The 14,588-nt window shown below is 39.3% G+C and overlaps 1 protein-coding gene across 4 annotated transcripts in view; it reads left to right on the top strand.

Annotated features, from left to right (window-relative positions):
- The window catches only part of JADE3 (jade family PHD finger 3), a 142,538-nt gene that overhangs the window by 59,983 nt on the left and 67,967 nt on the right, over nt 1-14,588 (top strand). Inside the window, exon 1 of one of the 4 annotated variants that reach the window (XM_024743544.1) lies at nt 3,285-3,372. The exons of 2 other annotated variants lie outside the window; for them this stretch is intronic. Coding sequence is in view for 1 of the 2 variants with exons in the window: in XM_024743541.1 (XP_024599309.1) it covers nt 11,926-11,947 (22 nt within the window). In the remaining variant the exon portion in view is untranslated. Of the gene's footprint in view, nt 1-3,284; nt 3,373-11,906; nt 11,948-14,588 lie in introns of those variants that run through there. One more of the 4 variants, XM_024743541.1, reaches the window with a different exon arrangement.

The following is a 14,588-nucleotide window of genomic DNA, read 5'->3' as shown; positions in this document are numbered from 1 at the left end:
TAGAGGAAGAAAAGGATATTAGGGAGCAATACAGGGAACCCGGAAAAAGCCCTTGGAAACCAAGGCAGCTGTTTCAAGAGGGATAGTGGGAGGGAGGGACTGAGTGATCAGTATGTCAAATGCAGCATACAGGTACTTAGAGACGAGGGTTGGGAAATGTGCACAGACTGATGACTTTTTCAAGAATTCTGTAGAAGGTAATTGAGGAGTGACTGAGAGCAAGGAAGGGAGGACAGACCATAGACTACATTTTGAGGAGTTTGCAAGAGAAGAGAAAGAAGGAAATTAGGTATTAAATAGAGAAAAATTATGTAAGGTCAAGAGATAATTTGGGAATAAAGGTAGGGAGGTAACAGGTAAAAATTAAAAGGTAAAAATTAACAGGTAAAAAAAATCTGTTAACAGGTAAAAATTTAGTATGAAGGCAGATTTTTTTCTATTCATAGAAAGTTATTCTTTGTTTAGAGCTGTCTAAAAATTAGAATGGATTGCCTTGTTAGATAGTTGCTCCCTGTCACTGGAGTGGTCGAATAGAGATTAGATGTTTTCTAGTCAGCTGTGTAGAAAGATATGTTGGTGAGCGTCTTTGGGTGTTTTAGGCTCTGTTCAATTCTCAACACTTTGCCCAAAGTTGATTTAAGCATTATAAACTAATGAGTTATTCTGTGGACTTGTGTTGCCTGGCAGCTCTCCATAGATTGATCAAATCAATGGGCCAAGTTAACTTATGTGCCTTTGATCTTGAAGGATGAAATTAAACTGCAGATTCTTAGATAAGAAAATATTGAGTCTCGGTGTCCAGGAACGTTTCATCACTATGACAGTCAACCATGGTCTGGGTCCACAGGTATTTTTGACAAGGTAGTCACTTTCCACACACAACAACAGAGCCTTTATTTCAAATTTTTGAGAGTTTTTTTTTATCTGTCCATCATTTTTGTAAAACACTGTTACTTGGAATAATTAAAATAGCACTGAGATTATAGGAGAAATGGATAGAGAAGAAAAATCTGTTTCCTTTTCTCTGTGATTCATATTCCTATATGGATGCTTTTAGTTTACATAGAAGTTTGGTTTTTTAGGGCCAAGAGGAGATAATTAGTTTCCATCTCTGCTCTCTAGTCCTCATCTTAGATCTTTTAGTGGTCCTTTTGGGTAGCATTTAAAACAATTCAGGGGTAAACTTTGCTGTTTGTCTCAAATGACTACTTATCTGTATCCAAATCTGGCTTCCTGGGGTACTGAAGCATGAACAGCATAAATTACTGAACTCAACTAATTCTCAGAAAGCCACATTTTAGTCAGTACTTTCCAACTTTCTCACTCATTTCTGTTACAGAACTAACAAGTGGTATAACTAATTAGTTAGACTTGTATTCCCTTTCAAGTTATACATTTTAAATTCTCTCTGTTAACCTTTTGAAAATGCTAATAAGTAGTAAAACAAATCCATACAGGGAAACTAAAAAATGCAAGTACTGGAAAAAACAGCTCCCCCGCCCCCAAGAATAAGCACCAGGTGTGGTGAATATTTATCTTTTAAGGAAAAATAGTTGCATCCTTGTTACCAACTGACTTTCCTTCTTGTGGCCGGTGGATAGGGGAGCAGCCTCCCAGTTAGTCCCAGGCCTGTAAGTTTTACCTGTTTCTTAGCCTGTTTGTTTCCTTGCTCTGGGAGAGTGCAGTAAGTGAAAATCTCACAAGTCCACAAGTTGATTCTTTTCCTTTCACAATTTAATACTTTCCGAACATGTTAAGAACATGAATAACAATGCCCTTTTAATCATATACTTACTTTTTAACAGTTAAAGTTTTTATTTTGAAATAAAAGATTTTGAGATAGTGTGTCTAAATTTAGAGAGGAGTTGCAAAAATAATATAGAGAGCAAATTTCCTGTTCCAAACAAGATGGAGTAGACACATTTCACCATATTCCAGTTAAATGCAACAGTATAGGTAGTTTAAATGTAAATAGATGGAAAAAGACATACCATGCAAATGCCAATCAAAAGAAAGCTGGGGTGGCTATACTAATATCAGATAAATTAGACATCAGAGCAAAGAAAATTACAAAGGACAAAGAGGAGCACTACATAATGATTCAAAGGGTCAATCCACCCAGAAGACAGGGCAATCTTAAATGTGTATGCACCAAACAACAGAGCTTCAAAGTACATGAGGCAAAACTGAACATAATTGAGAAATAGACATAAATCCACAGTTATCAGTGGGAACTTCAATAGCATTATATACTTACTTTTCAAGTGCACATGTAACATTCACCAAGGTAGACTATATCCCAGGTCATAAAACAAACCCCAACAAATATAAAAGAATTAAAATCATACAGAGTATATTCTCTGACCATAATGGAATCAAACTAGAAATGAAAAACAGACTACAGGAAAGTCTTCAAACACTTGGAAATTAAACAACACACTTCTCATTAATCCATGGGTCAAGGAGGAAGTCTCAGGGAAATAAAAAAATACACTGACCTTAATGAAAATGAAAATACAGCATATCAAAACTTGTAGGTTGTAGCTAAATCAGTGCTGAGTGGAAATTTATAGCACTAAATGCTTATATGAGGAATAGATGAAAGGTCGCAAATGAATAATCTAAGCTTCCACCTTGAGAAAATAGAAAAAAGAAGAGCAAAATAAACACAGAGCAAGCTGGAGGAAGGAAATAATAAAGAAGAGAGAAGTTAATGTAATTGAAAACAAAAACAGTAGAGAAAAACAATGAATCCAAAAAAGATGGTTCTTTGAAAAGAGAGATTCTGACTTAATTAGTAATGGGTGCAGTTTGGGCATTGGGATTTTACAATCTCTCCAGGTGATACCAATGTTTAATGGGAATGGAGAACCTCTGCTGTGGAGGCCAGATAATTTTCTCAGGGTTTAACCGGTGTTGGCATCTATGGCCCTCCCCTTTCATTTCTCCTGAGGAAAATTTGTAGTCGTTTCATTTTCTCTCACTTCTTGTTGCCCTCACAGTCAGTGCTGATCCTTTCCCTTGTACGTTAACTTCCCTGCCTGACTGCCCTTTTGCCATCAGTATAGCCCTGACCAGAGGTGAACTGTTCCCAACTGCAACCCCCCTCCACTTCACACCCACACCACCTTGATTGATTTGGGATTAACCCCCAAAACCCCCTCTGATTGGTTTGTCACACATCATTGGTCACCAGCTTTAGGCTGTGATCACCCAAGCCATAGTAACAGTGTGTCTAGTGCACCTGGTCTTGTGACCCTGGCTTTGAGGGAGCCGAAGGACTTGGTTTTTCCGTTCTGGTGGCCAGTGCAGTGCCTGCCCTTTATTAACACACTATTAACAGTTGATGTACGGTGGATTTGCACTTGCTCAGTAAGTTTGGGGTTGTTTGTTTGACCTTACATGTGAGACCTGTTATTGTTTCTAAAACCTGGGATAAAGATATTTTTCTCCTAATAAATTCTGATGATCACTTTAAATCAGGTAGATGTTATTGTAAATGTATTAGGGGTACATGTGCCTAAATTTCAATGTGGAAGCAACTCACAGCAAGAGATAAGACATAATGGAAATCATTATTTTTAAAAAATTGAGTTTCTATCTGGAGAAAAAATTATGTATTTCATAGTAAAAGCTATTCTTGTTGATTTACTTTATTCTTAAGAGGTCTTATTTGCAAATGGTATTTTATCTTAAGAGGATTTATGCTTTGTACATATATCTCTATTCTTAAGATGCCAAGCCTGCTTATTTATCTGGGTAGTTGAAATTATTGAACATATGTATATAAATCAAAAAGAAAATGTAGGGAATTCCCTGGAGGTCCAGTGGTTAGGACTTGACGATTTCACTGCCATGGCCCAGGCTCAATCCCTGGTCAGGGAACTAAGATCCCACAAGCCACGCGGCGCAGTCAAAAAAGAAACAAAGAAAGGGAACGTACTGCTAATTTTTAAAAAATTATTAGAACTGGGGCCTTTTTGCTTAAAAGGCATAAAACAAATTTTAATTTAGAAAGGGTCTAGGACCATTAAAATTTGTCAAGATAATGTCACAGAATAGGCCACCCAAGCTGAAACCTTCCAATGAGGTCTTTATTAGCCAAACAGTGGGCTGAGAGATTGGGAAGGAGGGAGCGGTGTTAGGAAAGTGATAATTCAGTTGTATGCTTCCAATTTTCAGTATTCTTTCTTTCATTAAAAGAAAGGTGTCTTGTAGTTTAGACCAGAGGGTGACAAGCTATGGCCTGTGAGCCAAATCTAGCCTACCACCTGTTTTTGTATGGCCTGTGAGCTAAGAATGGTTTTTAACATTTTTAAGTGGTTGAAAAATGAAGAATAATATTTCATGACATGTGAAAATGTGAAATTTGAATTTTAGTATAATAAAGTTTTATGGGGACATAGCCATGATCATTTGTTTATGTACTGTCTGTGGCTGCTTTCATGCTACAATAACAGATTTGAGTAATTGCCACAGAGACCATATGGCCCACAAAGCCAAACATGTTTGCTATCTGGTCCTTTACAGAAAAAGTTTGCTGAACCCTGTTTTAAACTCCCTTCCCAATGTGGCCTTCCCATGCAAGATGATTTCTACTCAGGAGGTTTGAAATTCCTAAATAATTTGTTAACATTAAAGAGGGTAAGCCTGTTTCCTGGCAACAGGGATAACTGTGGTTGACATAGAAATACTTGACTGAGTGGCAGGAACCTACCTAGGTAAATTGGTATTTTCTTCTTTTTTCTTTAATGCTTTTTGAGGGCTTTGGGAAAGAGTTGACCTCCAGACTTCTCATCTGGTCATGGGGGACTCATGAGTCACACGATGTGTCTTAAGTTTTAAAAACAAGCTTTAAAATGACTGAGATGAAGGCAGTCTTCTTTTAAAAAGTACAGAAAAGTTCACCGACTCCAATTTCTGGTATCTCTTCTTTTTTAAAGACAAAGATTTGTGGGGGGTAAGGAAAAGCAGTAAAATATGTAGGATATGTTCTTTTCCTTCTGATTATTTTTTGTTTACTCAATTAAATATTTATGGTTTTAGTTACTGGAGTACTGAAATGTGGTAAAGATAAAAGATATTTGAGGTTAACAGGCTTGAAGGGAAGTTTTGTTTCCACAACACTGAAACAGTGATAGATTGAATTGTTTTGTAGAGAGGGGTGAATTCTGAATTAAAGCATAGGCAGTGGACTCAAATGGTCTCAGTGTGGAGAGGGTTAGTATTGTTTACCCCAGAGCAGAGGTAATCAGCTCAAGAAACACATCTGTAGTATTTATGATTTCTGTTTAAGGAATAGTTTGGGAGTTTCTTTGCCCACATGAGCAGGAATTGATCCTTAAGAATAAAAGAAGTGTGCTGCTCTGGTCTGACCAGTGGCCTAACTCAAACGTCTGTCTCTGTTAATGGCCCTGAAGGGTATTTTCCTGAAAGTCTAAGGGAGCTGGACTTTTAGATGCTTCTTTACTTAAGGATTACTTCCAAATACCATCATGGATTTATCCTCCCTGATTTTATCTCAGTCCTTCTTGAACCTGTTTACATTTTCATTCTGTTCCACTTCTTGAGCTGATGAGTTCTCTAAGTTCCCTAAACATTGCTCAAAGTCCTGCTTTCTTTCTGATAAAATTGCCTTTAGGTTACAGGGATTGCCCCTTTGTTACTTTAACTCTGTGATTGGGTGAATAAAGTCAACAATTTCCACACTCGTCTTGATTCTTATCGATTTCTGCTTCATTCTTTTAGAGCAAGATTTCTCAACCTTGGCAGTATTGACATTTTGGGCCAGATAAATCTATGCATTGCAGGATGTTTAGCAGCCTCCCTGGTCTCTACCCCCAAGATGCCAGTAACGCTGCCCCTTCCCAGTTGCGATAACCAAAAATGTCTCCAGATATTGCCACATTGTCCCTGGGGAACAAAATTGCCTTCAGCTGGGAACCACTGCTTTAGATATTTGTCTTTTCCAAACTGTAGGGTTTTGTGCTTTTGGGACTAACTTTATAAATATGGAGGCTCCTCTATCCAGTTGATTGTATTGTGCTTTTCTGGGTTTTTTCCAGCTCTGGTTGATGTCCATCTTGAACGACAGTGACAACTACTTTTCATAGTTTCAGTTTTTTCAGGTCAGCTGCATCGTTTGTGAGTGGTGTGTGGAACAAATACCTTGAAAACTTAGAAGTTTTTTTCTAATTATAAATGTCCTATGTGTGTACTGTAAAAACGTGGAGAATGGAAAAAATTAGAATGTTTTTGTCACTCAGAAAACTTCAGTGTTATTGATGCAACTAATGTTAGTAAATTGGTTTATGGCCTTCATTATTTTCTATATATTTTATTTCATAGGTGCAATCTTGCTATAAGACCAATTTTTGTACTGTTTTTCCACTTAACATTTTTATTTATTTATTTTATTATTTATGGCTGTGTTGGGTCTTCGTTTCTGCGCTAGGGCTTTCTCTAGTTGCGGCAAGCGGGGGGCACTCTTCATCGCGGTGGCGGGCCTCTCACTATCGCAGCCTCTCTTGTTGCAGAGCACAGGCTCAGTAATTGTGGCTCACGGGCCTAGTTGCTCCGCAACATGCGGGATCCTCCCAGACCAGGGCTCGAACCCGTGTCCCCTGCATTGGCAGGCAGACTCTTAACCACTGCGCCACCAGGGAAGCCCTCCACTTAACATTTTAACATGAATGTTTCCCTGTGTACCATGTTTAAATAATTGAGTGAAATACCATAATATTAATATACTTTAAGTATTCCTCTTTTGTTTGATAGCTAGGTTTCATCTATTGTTTTTTTATTAGGGAGTTTTAATGAACATTTTGTTCATAAATCATTTTCTGTGTTTTGGATTATTTTTCAAATATGAATGTTGGAAGTAGAATTCCTGGATCAAAGGGTATGTATATGTATAAAGTAGAGCCTTAGATTATTTTTAAGTTGCTGCATGGCCCCACAGATGGCAGTGAATAGTGGCTCCTTGAACTGACCATGCATTTCAGAAGTATGTCTGGTGGGTGTATAGAAGGAAAGAAAGGGCTGTGTTTGAGTTAATCACTTTTCCTGCTGCCTGCTCTTCTGTGGGAACATTAATGGGGAGTCAAGTAGCCACCAAACCACAGACTTAGATTCCAGTCCCAAATAATCCTAGTTGGGTTGACTTCCAGACAGTGCTCCTTTAAGGGGGAGTTTCACCCGAGGAAGGCATTTACTTTATACAGTTGTCTTTTGCCTGGCTTACAGTCACTGTTAAGATTAATCAGAATGCTGTTAATCATTTTGGTTGAGATTATAGTAGGAATAAGATCTGAAAACCGCCTTCAAATTACTGTTCTCAAGGGTGCAAGGTAAGGGCTGGTGCACATTTCATTTCTGCCAAAACAAAGGAATACTCATTGTGGGAGGTAAGGAAGAAAATAATGTCATTGTAAAGTCTGCACACTGAATAGAGGACTAGAAAATAAACAGCTGAATAATATATCCAAATGTAAGGCAATGAGGTACATCGCACTGTACTTATTTTTGGTTTTGCTTAACAAAAAATTTTATTCTAAAGTACTTTTTAAAGGGTACCACCAAATGAAGTTTCACATGTTGTCTTTAGGGGTGCCTGGAAGCAGAACGTGAGACCGTATTTGAACGTACATGATTTGTTGAGGGACTGCTCTCAGGAGAAACTTATAAGGGAGCAAGGACAAGAAGGCAGGGAAGAGGAAGAAGCTAAAGTAAGGATATAGTCTAGCGTTAGCCTGTTTTGGTTAGGGGCATGGTTGGGGTGGTGTAGAGCTACTGGCTGCCCCTGGGAGGGAGACAGGGAGAGTCTAATCTCCCTGGCAGGACTCCAGCCCTTGGGGAAAGGGACAGCTGTGAGCCATTAGCAGCCAACAAGCAGTACCTGGGAGATGGGTATGCTAGCTAGTAAAGAGGATGTGGGTGGGGCATGTTTACTTTGTGCAGGACACTGTGCTGAGACCTGGGAGTAAGAGATGAATGTAACATAGTTCCTGCTTTGAAGATGGTTGTGGTCTTGTGGCAGGGTTGACCATGTAAAGAATATTTACAGTGCAAATGAAGAGCATTTTACATGGACAGAAGCATGTATAGAGACTTGGATAGAAAGCAAAGGAGCAAATAATTGTGAGAGAGGCGTATCTGGGGAACCTCACTGAGGAGATCTAACAAATGGATCGGACCAGGTTGGGGGAAAATGGGATGGTCCGAGTAAACAATCAGGGGACTGTAGGCAGAGGGAAGAGCCCTGTCCAAAGGCTGGCAAATATGAAACAAAATGGTATGTTCATGGAATCACATGAGGCATAGCATGTGCAGGAGGCAGGGGGGAAGCAGCTGATGAGGCCTGACAAATTGGAGCCGGAACGCTGTGGGCCTCCAAGGCTATGCTTAGGAGTCTTGGGCTTAGAAGGGGCAGCATTCCTGCTGTTAACCCCCCAGCCTGCCTCAGGTCTCAGGGTCAACTTGGAGTGCCCTGAGCTCTGCCCTCTGGTGGCCATGTAGCTCCAAGCATGTCATTTAAACACTTCTGAGCCCCAATTTCATCTGTAAAATGGTGATAATGATGTTTATAAGACTGTTGTTGTGATTAGAAGTAATAAAGACAGATCTAAAGATTTGCCATCATGGAATTATTCTGCTGATATTTACTGTTCTTTGTCATTTTCCTGTAGTAATTAAAACAGCAGTGCTGTCACAGAAATAAATCAGTGGACTTTAATAGCCCAGACCCAAAAATTTGCTTGCTTTGTTTTCTTTTCTAAAAAGTATAAGCAACCCAGTTTCCAGGACTGGTGTTATTGGTGTTAATCTGTTTCCTAGGCTCTTTATTGATAATAAAAGATTTTTTGTTTCCATCTATAGTAAAACATGACTGTTACTGTAATAGTTTAAAAACCACCAGATTTGGGAATTCCCTGGCAGTCCGGTGGTTAGGACTCGGTGCTTTCACTGCTGGGGCCCCGTGTTCAATCCCCAGTCGGGGAACTAAGATCCCACAAGCCCGTGTGGCGTGGGGGAAAAAAAAAAGCACCAGATTTTACAGATTCTTAAAAATCGGCACCTCCCTCAGTCATGAACGGTTTGGTAGCTCATCTAAATAAGAGAATATTATAGAAAATGGGGACACTCTTTTAGCCAGAGTTCATAAGACCAGAACTTCAGATGAGAGGAGTATCTAGCTTACAAGAAGTCTTAGGTCTCCTGAAACTTTCAAGAAAGTGAAGAGAGAGGGACCATACTCAGTTGGCTTTCTTCACTGACAGTTTTTAGAGAATAAAAGTATTTCTTCTGTGGCATATGCTGCCTTCAATCCCAGTACAAGCTATCCATATGGAGGTTATGTTCAGTAGACACAGAATTTTTCTATTGATGTTATTCTTGACTCTACCTAAAAATTTCTCATTGGTAAAATGTCACAATATTTTTAAAGGTTTTTTTTAGCTTTATTGAGATATAATTTACATACTATAAAATTCATCCATTTTAAGTAGACAATTCAGCGGGTTTTAATATATTTACAGAGTTTTGCAACCATCACTACTACCCAATTTTAGAACATTTCTGTCACCCCAAAAAGAAGCTTTGTGCCCATTTGCAGTCAGTATGTGTTCTTACTCCCAACCCTAGGTAACCACTAATCTACTTCCTGTCTCTATACATAGGCCTGCTCCTACTCTGGACATTTCATATAAATGGAATCATACGATAAGTGATATGGTGTTTATGACTTCTTTCACTGAGCATAATGTTTTTGTTAAGTGATTTTTTTTACATGTTTTACATTTGTTTTACACGTTGTAGCATGTATCAGTACTTTGTTCCTTTTTATTGCCGAGTAGTATTCCATGGTCCAGATGTACCACAGATTGTTTAACCATTCACCTGTTGAAAGAAATCTGGGTTGTCTCCAGTTTTTTACTATTATGAATAAAGCTGCTATAAACATTTGTGTGTAGGTTTTTGTGTGAACATGTATTTCCATTTCTCTGGGGTAAATGCCCAGGAGTGCAATTGCTGGATCCTGTGATAGTTACATGTTTAATTTTTAAAGGAATAGCCAAATTGTTTTCTAGAATACCTGTACCATTTACATTCCCACCAGCAGTGTATGAATGATATAGTTGCTTCACATCATCACCATTTGGATTTTCACTGTTTTTTATTTTAGCCATTGTGATTTTAATTTTCATTTCCCTGATGGCTAATGATATTGAACCTCTTTTCATGTGCTTATTTTCCATTTGTAATGCTTTTTGGTGAAATGTCTGTTCAGATCTTTTGCGCGTTTTAAATTGAATCATTTGTTCCTTACTGTTGAGTTTTGAGCGTTCTTTACATATTCTGGATACAAGTCCATTGTTGTAAATGTGGTTTGTAAATATTTTGTCCCATTCTGTCGCTTGTTTCTGTATCTTCTTAACAGTCTTCTGCAGAGCAAGTTTTTCATTTTGTTGAAAGTGAATTTTTCTTTGATAGATCTTGCTCTTGGTGTCAAATCGAAGAACTCTTTGCTTAACCCTAGGTCCTGAAGATTTCCTCCTTTGTGTTTCTAAAGTTTTTTTACTTTTACATTTAAGTCCATGATCCATTTTAAGTTAACTTTTGTATAAGGCATGAGACTTAGGTTGAAGTTCTTTTTTTTTTTCCTATTGTTCCAGTACCATTTGTTAAAAAGACCATCTTCCTCCATTTGATTACTTTTCTACCTCTGTCAAAAATCTGTTGGGCATATTCGTGTGGGAGTATATTCATTTTAATACTGCAAAATATATTAGGTTGTGGTAGGCAGAATAATGGGCCCCCTAAGATGGCTATGACCTAATCCCTGGAACTTGTGAACATGGTAGGTTACATGGCAAAGGAGAATTAGGGTTGCTAATCAGCTGACTTTAAAGTAGGGACATTATCCTGGATTATCTGGGTGAGCCTGATGTAATAACAAGGGTTATTAAAAGTGGAAGAGGGAGGCAGAAGAGAAAGGTCAGAGAATGAGGTGTAAGGATAGAAGCAGGGTTAGAGAGATGCAGTGTTGTTGGCTTTGAAGACTGCGGAAGCTGGCCAGGATCCAAGGAATGTGAATGGCCTCTAGAAGATGGAAAAGGTAAGGAAATGGATTCTCTCCTAGAGCCTCCAGAAAGGACCACAGCCCTGCCAACATCTTGATTTTAGCTTAGGAATACCTGTATTAGACTTCTAACCCACTGAACTTACTATTAGAGATAATAAATTTGTGTAGTTTTAAGCCACTGAGTTTGTGGTAACTTATTGCTGCAACAATAGAATACTAATAAATGGATATTTCAGAAAAGTTCCCATTGATAATAGGATTCTAAATGTTTGGGCACACCATTTATCTGGAAAGTTTACATATATGGAACATCCCAATGGTATCAGACAAATGAAGTGCTACTCTAGGTAGATTTGTGCATTCAATGGGGAATAATTAGAAAATATATTACATTTATCTTTAAATTTCTACATTCATTGTGACTTTAAATTATGTTCCTTTTTGATGGGAAGTGTTTTGTGACTTGTTTTTGTTTGCATTTCAGAAGAGTGTTTGAATGTCTTGAGTTTTACACTGGGAACCAAACACAGCCCCCAAAATTTATGTGACGGGAGGTTAACATCCTATTTACAGAAACATTCTTCATTTTGCAATATATAGATACTGAATTATTATGTTATAAACCTGAAACTAACATAGTGTTATATGTCAATTATATCACAATTTAAGAAAAGAAATATTCAGTTGACTTTGATAGTAGGACAAATAGAATTTGATTAATAATCTTTTTTTTTTTTGCGGTATACGGGCCTCTCACTGTTGTGGCCTCTCCCGTTGCGGAGCACAGGCTCTGGACGCGCAGACTCAGCGGCCATGGCTCACGGGCCCAGCCGCTCCACGGCATGTGGGATCTTCCCGGACCAGGTCGCGAACCCGCATCCCCTGCATCGGCAGGTGGACTCTCAACCACTGCGCCACCAGGGAAGCCCAATAATTTTGATACTTATGCTAATCCTATTCGTTTTTTTAAATAACAGATTTATTGAGTTATAATTTACGTACCATACAGTTCACCCAGTTAAAGTGTACAGTTTAATGATTCTTAATATATTCACTGATATGTGCCAACATCAGTACAGAGCACTTTGAATATCTTATCTCATTGCCTTCTGATTTCCATTGTTTTTCATGAGAAGTCAGCTGTTAATCTTATTGGGGTTCCCTTATAAGTGAGGAGTCATTTTTCCCTTGCCGCTTTCAAGATTTTCTCCTTGTCTGGCTTAAAGCAATTTGACCATGATATGCCGTCTATTTGTGCAGCTGTTTGCAGACAGTAGTGTAGTAGTAGAAGTAGTAGTAGTATAAACTACTTGGAGTTTTTTGAGCTTCCTGGATGTGCAAATTAATGTTTTTCAGTTAAATTGGGAAGTTTGCAGCCACTAAAAAAAAGGGTTTTTTTGCTTTTTTTCTCTCTCTCCTTGTGGCACTCCCATTACATATATGTTGGTGCATTTAATGGTACCCCACATTTCTCTCAGGCTTTGTACATTTTTCTTCATCTTTCTTCCTGGTTCATGGTTTTCTTTAGTTCTAGGAACATATTTACATGGCTAATTTGAAGTCTTTGCCTGTTAAATCTGACATCTAGTTGCACTTACAGGCAGTTTCTGTTGCCTGCTTTTTTGCTGGTGTATAGGTCACACTTTCCTGTTTCTTTACATGTCTCATAACTTTTTGTTAGAAACTGGGCATTTTAGATAATATAGCATTAGCAACTCAGTACTGGTGCCCCACCGCCCCTCAGGGTTCTTTATTGTTATTTGCTTGTGAATTTTTTTAGTGACTGGCTGCATTATTTTATTGAAACCTATTTACTCTCGCCCTTTGCCCTAAAGTGTGAAGTCTTGATGTTGCTTCTTAGGCATGCAGCCTTTGGTATGCCCACAGTCACCCTGGGATTGACTGTGGTTTTGGCAGGGCTCTTTCTGACTCTTTACCCTGACCACATCCAGCTGTTAAACTCCACTGATTGCTGTTGTTTTTAATAGTGCCCTGGGGCATATGTTGCTCCCCAAACTGATCCAGTCAGATTAGGGCTCCTTTGAAGGGATAGTTCCTGAGATCAGTATTAGAGATTTCTTCTGACCCCAGGATGGTTCCTCCCAGCTATTTCTTTCCTTGGTTCTCTCCGGCATGCTATACCGTAGGCTTGGACTTCTCCACACACTGTTGCAAATGAAGTCAGTTCCATTGGGGGAAGATTTAGAGCCCTCTATTCTATGGCCTACTTCTCCCCATAGGCAAAATCTCTGAGCCACAGCTCTACTGCAGGGGGTGGGGACAATGATGTGTTTCCCTCTGAGTGGTGACCCCAGGTCTCCTAGGTTTGCCTCTCCTAATGTAGAACCCACGAGCTGGGCCCAGGGCAATTAGGGCCTCAGTATTCTTGGTGGTATCACAGCCCTGGACTTAGCCTCCATACCAGGAATGGGGGCCACCTGGAAGAAGGGAACCCCCATCTCTCAGCCATAGTTGTCTGGAACCTAGCCTCATCAACCAGTAGTCGCTGCGGACCAGATGAGAAACACACATCCTGCTCTTCCCAGCTTTACAACTGGGAGCTGGAGGAGAGGGAGCTCTGTGTTCTTGGCTGCACTTGTCTGGTGTGATATCTGTGCTGGGAGCAGGAATGGAGGGAGTGGGTCTAGGTCCAAATACCATAGACTCTTACTTTATGTACTGAGTTGTAGATTTTCTTTAATGAGTGCTTCTTCATTTTCTGTATGCCCTTAGGACCATTTCCAGAGATTTTATTCTATTTTTTTTAAGGGAACTTTATTTTTCTTATTTATTTATTTATTTTTGGCTGCATTGGGTCTTTGTTGCTGCACGGGCTTTCTTTAGTTGAGGCAAGTGGGGGCTACTCTGTTGCGGTGCATGGGCTTCTCATTGCTATGGCTTCTCTTGTTGTGGAGCACGGGCTCTAGGCACACAGGCTTCAGTAGTTGTGGCTTGCAGGCTCTAGAGCACAGGCTCAGCAGTTGTGGCGCACGGGCTTAGTTGCTCCGCGGCATGTGGGATCTTCCTGGACCAGGGCTCGAACCCGTGTCCCCTGCGTTGGCAGGCGGATCTTAACCACTGCGCCACCAGGGAAGCCCTCCAGAGATTTTAAATGAGTGTTTTTTGTTTATTTTTTAAGTAATTTTCACCAGTTTCACTGGGGAATGGATCCACAAATCTCTTCACATTGTCATGCCAGAAATGGAGCTCTACCAGCTTTTTAGCATACAGTTTTGTTTCTGTTACTCCTCATTGCTCATAGTGGCCTTGTACTTGGATTTCTATCTCCTTGGTAGATTGTGAGTCTCTTGAAGGCAGTAGCCCTGACCTTTATTCCTTGTTGGATCATGATTGTCCCTAGTAGCATTTTATATACTGTGGCGCATAAAAGAATGTTAGTTATTGACTGTATCACTGTCTTTTCTAGTTTATATTTTCAGCACTTCTTTTGTGACTTAAAGTGTCTTACCATGTTTTCCTTTTTTTCTTCTCTCTAGTGCTGTTG

Source organism: Neophocaena asiaeorientalis, unplaced genomic scaffold (assembly GCF_003031525.2).
Source record: "Neophocaena asiaeorientalis asiaeorientalis breed wild unplaced genomic scaffold, Neophocaena_asiaeorientalis_V1.1 scaffold243, whole genome shotgun sequence".
Lineage (NCBI taxonomy): Eukaryota > Metazoa > Chordata > Mammalia > Artiodactyla > Phocoenidae > Neophocaena > Neophocaena asiaeorientalis.
This window is presented reverse-complemented; position numbering and strand designations above follow the sequence as displayed.